This window comes from Ovis aries, chromosome 1 (genome assembly GCF_016772045.2).
Source record: "Ovis aries strain OAR_USU_Benz2616 breed Rambouillet chromosome 1, ARS-UI_Ramb_v3.0, whole genome shotgun sequence".
Classification (NCBI taxonomy): domain Eukaryota; kingdom Metazoa; phylum Chordata; class Mammalia; order Artiodactyla; family Bovidae; genus Ovis; species Ovis aries.
The window spans coordinates 89,923,116-89,932,346 of NC_056054.1; the positions used below are offsets into that span (position 1 = coordinate 89,923,116).

The 9,231-nt window shown below is 51.5% G+C and overlaps 1 protein-coding gene across 1 annotated transcript in view; it reads left to right on the top strand.

Annotated features, from left to right (window-relative positions):
- WNT2B (Wnt family member 2B) overlaps positions 1–9,231 on the top strand; it is a 22,154-nt gene continuing 12,923 nt past the window's right edge. Inside the window, exons 1-4 of the mRNA XM_004002328.6 lie at positions 1–476; positions 6,376–6,596; positions 7,635–7,912; positions 8,571–8,835. Coding sequence (XP_004002377.1) covers positions 286–476; positions 6,376–6,596; positions 7,635–7,912; positions 8,571–8,835 — 955 coding nt within the window. The 5' untranslated portion in view covers positions 1–285. The remainder of the gene's footprint in view (positions 477–6,375; positions 6,597–7,634; positions 7,913–8,570; positions 8,836–9,231) is intronic.

The window sequence follows — 9,231 nt, forward strand, 5'->3', positions numbered from 1 at the left end:
GCACACTCTGTCCGCAGCCCCACTCCGCGCCGCCGACCCCCTGACACCGCAACCCTGCCTGGTTCGGCGAGTTCGGCGCGGTGTCGTCGGCTTCCAGACACGGCTCCCTGTGCCCCTCTCCGGGACCTGGCGCCCCGGCTCCTGGACACTAGGTGCCCTTGGGTCCCCGGCCGGCGGCGAGCCTTATGGCCCCCCAGGGGGGTGAAGTAGGAGCAGCCTGAGTACCCTCAGCCGGTGCCCGGTCCACGCCCCTCCGGGCCGCGTGGCGGGAGTCTTCGGGGAGCTATGCTGAGGCCGGGTGGTGCGGAGGAATCCGCGCAGCGACCCCCTCGACGCGTTCGCTCCCCTGTCCGCGAGTCGGCTGCCAGACCCACGGCCCCCGACGGCTCTCGGGCTTCGGCCCGCCTAAGTCTTGCCTGCCTTCTGTTGCTGCTACTGCTGCTGACGCTGCCGGCCCGCGTAGACACGTCCTGGTGGTGAGTGTGGCTCTCGGGGTTGGGAGGGTGAGGTCCTGGGTTAAAGGGGCCAGACGCGCCCAAAGGGAATATACAGCTCCCGGCCCCCGCTGCTCAGGAGACCAGGTTGTCGCTGTAACGGGAATTAGAGACGATCCGGGCTCAACTGTCACTGAAGTCGCCAAGGGGCGCAGGGGCATGGGGAGGGGGTAAGGTGGCGCCGCTCCTTCCCCGTCCGGTGATGAGGGCGCTAGGTACTCGGAGCAGGGACGCGGGGTAATCGAGGCTTCTCAGACCTCCTCTATTTCAGCTCAGTTCTCGTAGGGCAAAAGCTACCTTACGAGTTTCTCTTAGGATGGATTCAAGGAACCAGTCTGGGGCCGCGGTGGCCGTCCAAGAGAACTCTCCGATCCCCTGAGGTTGTCCCCGCCTGCCCTCGGGAGGTGGAGAAAGAGGCAGCTGGCAAACTTGGACGAGCCTCTCGTTGGTCGACCCTCACCCCACTGCGCAGTGAGGCGCGGGTGAGGCAGCGGTACCCAGCGCAAGGTTTAGAAATGGAATTAAGGCAAAAACTACCCCCTTAACTCCCACAACTAAAACAGACAGATTACTTGGGTTTGCATGCTTTAGACATTTTGTCTTCAGCCTGTTTTGCGGATCTCGCTTCGAACCTTTATCTCCTTCTCTGCTTCCTTTTTCTTCCCTAGATGAGCCCTTCTCCCATCTTTTCCCCTCTAAGAACTAGAGGCTTCTAGTCTCAAAGCATTAAGAGATCCTCTCCTCAGATTTCTTGCAGGCCTTAGACACCAGGCATTTCACATGAGGGCAAATGAGGCAGAAGGAATTACGAATCCACTGGGTATCTGTTCTTCTCTCCACCCCCCCCCCCCCCCGCCCCGGGTCTAGATGGCACCCATCTTTTTCTCCCAGAACTGAGCTGCCCTCTCTCCTCCCCTACCTCCTAGGGGCTGAGCAGGGGGAGAGTGGGACTGAGAAATGACTTAGTAGTCTTGTCTTTCCTCTTCACCCCCCAATTAAACTGGCCTCTTTGACTGGGCTGTTACCCCTCTTTACCCATGCAATGCCCGCCTTCCTCTCCTTGCTCTGCCCCTCCCCCCAGACCTCCACCTCCTCCACAGAGTGTGGTCTCTTTCCCCCTTGTACCCTGTGGCTTCTCTCTGGATTTGGAATCTTGGCTGAAGAAGGGTGAGGGGTAGCTGGCTGAAGGGCCAGCGAGCTTGGGCCGCAGATTCCTATCATTTCAAGATGCGTCTTTCTCCATCCCCATCTTCCCCCCCCCCCCGCCCTGCCCCCCTCCCTGCTTTCCTGTTTCAGAAAAATCTCTTCTTGGGATCTTTTTTATCTCGGCAGTGTTGGGGAAGGCAAGGAGGGGGGTTCTGGATGGGGGAGCAGGGAGGCCCATATCTTACATCTGGCTTGAAACATTCTTTTAGAAAAGGAAAAGGAAGAAGGGGATGAGGAGAAAAGCCCTTCAAAGTTCTGTGTGAGATCAAAGCTACCCTTTACTTTCATGGGCTCAGTTTTGTCTGGAGACTTGTGCCTTCAGTGGCCTTGTAGACGGAGAATGAACTGATCACTGTGCATCTTTATCCATCCCGGATAACAGTTTGCTTTTAGGGACTCTTGATTGCTTCTTACCAATTTGGGAGGCAGCCTTGGTCCACTTGCTGTTTAGGTGAGGAAGTGTCACTCTGGTAATTTCAGCATCCTGGTTAAGCAGCTCCTAAAGGCCTAACTGGGGCTCTTCCGAGCCCCCATTTTGTCCCCTTGGCTACCCTCTTTTCCTTTCTCCCTCTATTACTCTCCCCCCATGTGGTTCATATTAAAGATTTTGGAAAAACTCCTGGGTGAAAGAGCTAGCTAGGGAGGGAGGGAAGCAGATGAGTGGGTGATACGGAGGGATTCAGCAGTCCCTGTGAACTGGAGGAAGGCAGCAACAGGGCCAGGATGGGCAGTGAGTGCGAGGCCATTTCAGTCTGCTTGCCTCATAGGGGTCATAGCTGCAGGCCCCAGATGCCTGCCTCAGTAGTCATCACTTCTGGGATAAAGTAGAAAGCTGCTTTCCAAAGGCAGGTTAGGCCCCCAAGGTGATTCTCTCTTTCTCTTAGGAAACGAACAAAAAAATCAGCTAGATTGATATTCTGTACAACCCTCTGAAGAGATAGATGCCTGTTGACTCTGTGTGTATCCATGTTCCACTCAGGAGCAGAATGTCATCACGATCACTAGTTAACAATCTGATCTTCCTCACAGCCCTTCCCCTTACTCTCCAACCACTCCCTTCCTCTTTTGATCTTTAAGTGGAGGAGGAAACGGATGGTCTCTTCTAACCAAGAAAAATAGAACAAGAAATGGGGGTCTCCTGGCATGTGCCTCCCTGTACTAGTCTGTATTCTGCAGGGGCTTGGATGTCGGGAATCACAAGAGCAGGACTGTATTCAGGACTGTGGTTCACAGAAAGAGGAACAAAGTGGTATCGTGACATTAATATTATTGGGTGTGTTTTTGGGGGCCTTGCCACCAGGCTTCTGGGATCTCAGTTCCCCAACCTGCACCCTCCCCACCCCTGGGGAATTCCTCAATATTAACATTAGTTATCAACAACTGCTATTTAATGAGCCCTTCCTAAGTTCCTGATACTATGGCCAAACGCTTATAAGCACAATCTTCTTCAATTCCTAAAATAATACAGCAAGACAGATAATATTATCCCCATTTCACACACGAAGAAACTGAAGGATAGGAGGGGCATAATAAGAAATTCAAGTTCACACCAATTTTGAGGTCTGATTGGTCTACGCCTGGTTAAACATTGTGTGCTTCTCTTATGCTTGGAATTGAAAATAAGCTTGGACTTTGGAGTCCGACGTCCTTGGTTCACCCCAGTTCTCCTTTGACTAGCCCTGATGGACAGCGCTGAGTATTGTTAATCTCCCAGACCTCAGTTTCTTCACCTGTAAAATGGAGTGCCCTCTCATAGGATTTTTGTGTAGAAAAATGTTTTGTGAACTGTCAAGTATCATATAAATGATACTGTCTTAAGATATTCAGGGAGGATAATAGTTTTATCCTTGTGTTCAACGTCCAATATGGGCTGGGCTAAACCATGTACATACACTAAGGACTGTAAAAGAAAGGAAGTGAACAAAAAGAGGATCCCTGGCCTCATTCAAAAGATACAAACTTAAAACACCTGCAGTGTCAACAAGGAGTAAAGCTGTAGTTGAAATGATGCTTATGGCTAGCTAGGAGGAGTATGGAGTTGGGGGATAAATCAGAGCAGTCAGGTTTTGTTTTATTCAACAAATAGTTATTGAGTACCTGTTTTGTGCCAGACATTGTTCAAGGTACTGGAGATACTGAACAAAATAAATACAACCCCCTGCCTTCAAAGAGCAGCATGTCCTAATCATCTGGGGATGTTGGTAAAATGTCAGTTCAGTAGGCCTGGAATGGGGCCTGAGGCACAGAATTCCTAACAGGTTGCCAGGAGATGCTGATGCTGCTGTTCTGGGGAGCACACTTTGAGTAGCAAAGAGCTAGAGTAGGGTATGAGTCACTTTGTCAGAGGAAGGGATAGGAACTGGTCAAAGGCAGGCAGAGAGAGCATTCTGGAGCAGGAAGCTGAGAAGAAAGTAAAAACTTCTGGAAGGGGAACAGAGCTAGAGAGTCAGGGGCATTTCTACTGGCCCATCAGCTGGGAGATGCCTTAAATATCTTTGTGCCCCTAACAGCTGAACTCAGTGCTTGGCACATGGTTGGCATCTTGTAGGCACATGCTGAATTTAGAGGAACATAGGGGTGGGTGGACCTCAAGCTGCTTTATTGGAGGCCCCCACACTGACTACAAGGTGTTGACCATTGGAAGTCCTGGTCTGCATATTCTCAAAGCAGCATATGCAGTGGGTTAAGAGTGGTAGTAGAGGAAATTTTCTTCCCATAGGAGATACTGAGCAGATATTCCCACGCTCAGCGAGGATGTAACGAGGAAGGACCGATGTGGGCTGCAGCAGAATGGAGTTAAGTTAGACCACAGGAAGGACTTGTTACCAGAGTTTGGCCTGCCCTACTCCAGACTGTCTCATGAGGGCTGGATTACTGGTCTCCCATTCCCGTCCAACCCCCCTCTTCCCAAGCCCCAGTTAAAAAAACAAACACCCATTGCCTAGAGCAGTACTCAGGGCTGAACTGGGAAAGCAGAATGGTGGTGAGACAGGGACAGGCTCCAACTCCAACGGTCCTGATTCTCCAAACAAAGCACCGCGGCAGTGGGTGTAACTCCCGGCTGTGCGTCAGGCAGCCCTTTCCGGCCTGGCCCAGACCAGGGTGTTTATTTTGTTTGTTCCTGGAAGCTGTTGCCCTGATGGACAGTGCTGGGGACGCTGATTCCATGGGATTTGCTAGTGGTGGACCAGCCCTCTCACCCCTCCCCGGGACAGATGGGCCCCATCAGCCCTGCTGAGTTCCAGAAGAGGCAAGCATCAGCCCTCCTTGTGTTTGTTTGAGTTGGTGTCACCAGTGGTGATCCAGTCTGTGGGTGAGGGCTGGGTTTGCGAGTGCAGGGGGAGGGGGGAGTGTTGCAGAGGACACAGAGCCCAGGGCAGTCCAGCTTTTCCCTCTCCCCTCTGGCTGCCCTCCCTTCTCCTCACCCACTTCTAGGCCCATTCTGGGGCCTTTCCCAAACCACAGGCTCATTCACAGCTCAAATCGAATCTTTTCTGTCTGTAGCAGCAACAACCCTCCAGGGCCCCCACCTGTGCAGAAAAGGGGCATGAAGGCATCCCTTGATGTGTTAGGACAGGAGAATAAAGAATTCCCAGCAAATCAAGGGCGGTGCTGGAAACAGAGAAAGGGGGTGGGGAATGAGTATATGGGTCAGATCTCATTTGATTGGCCTTGTGGGGAGAAAAGGTGATGATGAACTCCTGCCTTCTCTCTGAAATGTTCTTCCTGAGGCTTGTGGTGGAGTCCAGGGCTAACTGTGTTTGAATGAAGAAAAAACACTTCCTAAGAAAATTAATAATGACTGTAGCAACCCACATATCTTTTAGTAGCTCTCCTCATCTAATTGATCTTCTTATAATTGTTCACCTAGGCAGACTGGGGACTGGAATATGGGGAGTGTCACTCTGTTGCTTAATCTTGGCCTTTGATTTCCCACTGCAAACAGCCCTCTGCCCATGCACATTCATCCAGGACATTATGCCCTATAAATTGGGAAGGATGATTTTGAAAGACTCATTAGTTAAGAAAGGTCATGGGACATAGAAGTAAAGGGTATGGGGAAGAGAGTGGCATGGGGGTCTTCCTTCCCAGATCTCACCATTGGGAATGAGGACTTTTAGCTATATGGGTCTGACTGGAGCTGTAAACATCACTCAGAACTGCCCACTTATTTGTCTTCCCACTGACCCCTCCCCACCTCCATCCTTCTTCCCCCAAACCATGCTATATGAACCAGTTTATGTAGGACATGCCTCTGACATGTGGGTGTAACAATGCTGTCTCAGACACTAATTCTGCTATTTTTCCATGAGGCTCTTAACATTGATTAGATAAACAGGCAATGGGGTTTGTGTGACATGTCCATAGCTTCTGTGTACGTGACACATGCCTGGCCTGTGTTTTGGGAGTGTGTGTCCCTTTGGTTTTTGGCTGGGGAACTGGTGATGGTGGGAGACCACTCAATTACTCTCTCTAAAACAGAATGTTTCTTGAAGGCTTGTGGGGATTGGTTCTTCCCTGAGGCCTTGGGGAATATGGGTTGGAGGACAGGGAAGGAACCTCTAAAGGTCTGAGTGCCAAGCCTTTCCCCTAGTTACTCCCCCCCACCCTGCCCCCTGCCCCTGGATTGCAGAATAAAGCCAGATGCTCTGACAGGGCCCTCTCCACCTTGCAGGTACATCGGGGCACTAGGGGCCCGTGTGATCTGTGACAATATCCCGGGGCTGGTGAGCCGGCAGCGGCAGCTGTGCCAGCGTTACCCAGACATCATGCGCTCCGTGGGCGAGGGTGCCCGAGAGTGGATCCGAGAGTGTCAGCACCAGTTCCGCCACCATCGCTGGAACTGCACCACCCTGGACCGGGACCACACTGTCTTTGGCCGTGTCATGCTCAGAAGTAGGGGCTTCTTCCAGTTCCTTCTCTTTCTGTGCTTGGTTGGGGTGGTGAGTGGGTAGTGGGTGGAGTGCCTCTTTCCTACATTCTGCCTCATAATTAGGAGTAAAAACTGTGGGCAGAGCCCAGGATACAGTTGGAAACAGACCCTCAGTACCTTTGATATGTAGTCAGTGGCCCTTCTAAATCCCAGGGTTCCAGGATGACGGGTCAGAGCAACAGCATTCCCTGGTAACCTCCATCCTTCATCCTCCCTTTTCCTTCCATCCCCAACCCCCCAGCCTTCAGACTTCCATCCATGAACTGTAAGACTGAGGACTGGAAATGGCTGCTCTGTTCTTACCAACACCATCACTGCCCTCAGCGCAACACTCCCAACATTATAGTAATGGGAGGGAGAGATAAACAGAAAGGTGATATGTAAATATTTGGGAAGTCAGTGGCTTGGACTTGGCTCAGCAGAAGAGCTAAGCAGAGCTAAACAGTAAACTAGGAGAAAGGGAATGAGACGAGATTCTGGAGGTGTCAGAGGGACAAGAGTGATGATTCATCAATCCCCAAGAGGAGAGAAGGAAGAAAGCTGGCTGGAGAAAGTAGCCTGTCTCTTCAAATAGGATGACCCCTGGGCTGGGGGCTCCACTGCAGGGGAACTGTCCAGCAGAGTGGGCCTGAAAAGGCCTGGAATGTGGACTGAGGCTGACTTGGCTAAGCAGGGGTTGGCACTCAGTGGGAGGGAAAGATTCACTGTGAAAGTTTTCAATGGCTGGACCCAGGGAGTTTGGAAGGAAGCAGGAGTACAGGTCAGCCCAAGAGGTCAGATGTACAAAGAAGTAGATAGAGAGTTGTGAGGGCTGAGGGGAAGGGGGTAGACACTCTGGGGAACGTTCTCGGAAGGGAAGGGTACTCTGAATAAAGGAAGCATAGGGGTTTCCCTGGGAAAGAAAAGGAAAAGAGGTTTTAGAGTTGGAGGTTGTGTGGGCTGAAGAAGGAGACAGACGTGGGGCTCTTTCCTGAAACATGCTTCTCCTTTTCTCTCTCTAGGTAGCCGGGAGGCAGCATTTGTATATGCCATCTCATCAGCAGGGGTGGTCCATGCTATCACTCGTGCCTGTAGCCAGGGTGAACTGAGTGTGTGCAGCTGTGACCCCTACACCCGTGGCCGACACCATGACCAACGTGGGGACTTTGACTGGGGTGGCTGCAGTGACAACATCCACTATGGCGTTCGCTTTGCCAAAGCCTTCGTGGATGCCAAGGAGAAGAGGCTTAAGGATGCCCGGGCTCTCATGAACTTACATAACAATCGCTGTGGTCGCACGGTCAGTACTCATATGTGTGCATGTACATGCGTATACCTATGATCGTGGAGTGAATGTGAAGGTAGAAGGGCTGAAGGCTTCTGGATTACTTCCAAAAGCCCCAACCCTTGGAAGAGGAGCAGTAAACACAAGGGACCTTTGGGAATGCCAAGGTTCAACCTGGAGCATAAAGAGTCTTCACATAGGTGGGAATTAAGGAAAGGTGGAGAAAAGAAGGGAAATAGCTTTTAAAGAAATCACCTCCTAAAGTCTGAGGAGGATTAGAGCTTATTCCAGTCAGTGCACTGGCCTTTGAGCACCACCTATATGCCTAGCACTGTGCTGGAAAATGACATGCCACAAAAGCAGAAGGCATGGTACCTTGAACTCTGAGACATAAAAAAAACAGAGGATGTGCCATAGCTATGAACAGAATCCTGGGGCTTCAAAGTTCAAATGGGCTTTCATGAAAATAAAAGCACTGTTGGTCTAGGAAGCTTTCCTGGAAGAATCTGGTCAGGAAGAATGGGTGCGATCTGACTGGGGAGAGAACAGAAGAACCAGTGGCTCCACCAGCTGACCAGGGCCAGCAGACTTCAGGGCACTCATGCTTTTAGTCCTAGGGATGACCACAAAGTATCCTGACTGCTTTTCCCTTCGCTGCGTCCCCACCTTCCAGGCTGTGCGGCGGTTTCTGAAGCTGGAGTGTAAATGCCATGGCGTGAGTGGCTCCTGTACTCTGCGCACCTGCTGGCGCGCGCTCTCAGATTTCCGCCGCACAGGTGATTACCTGCGGCGGCGCTATGACGGGGCTGTGCAAGTAACAGCCACCCAGGATGGCGCAAACTTCACGGCAGCTCGCCAAGGCTATCGCCGTGCTACCCGGACTGACCTGGTCTACTTTGACAACTCCCCAGACTACTGTGTCTTGGACAAGGCTGCAGGTGAGTAAGGAAAGCAGGTAGGGACATGGAGCCCCAGGTCTCAGTGCAGGCACCTCTAGTTAATCATGGTCCATTCAGCATCAGGAGTTAGGGATGGAAGTTGGAGGAGTCAGTCAGATGTAAGAATAATCTTGTAATAAGATTACTGATTTATGCCTCAGTCTGCCAGGCCCAAAGCTGCCCAGAGAGGAGAGAAAAGGTCTCCCTGAGACCTGAGGTCATCTAGCACTCCTTCACATTCCCAGCATCTGGGATACAGTAGTTACTGCTTGGTGAATGTTCAAATGATTCACCCATTTCAGTACCAAGCTAATGTATGGGCTATGCAGAGGCATAGGATGCAGACCGAGTTTTGGCTCTTTACAGTCTAGCTAAATAAATGAGAGATAACAGGCA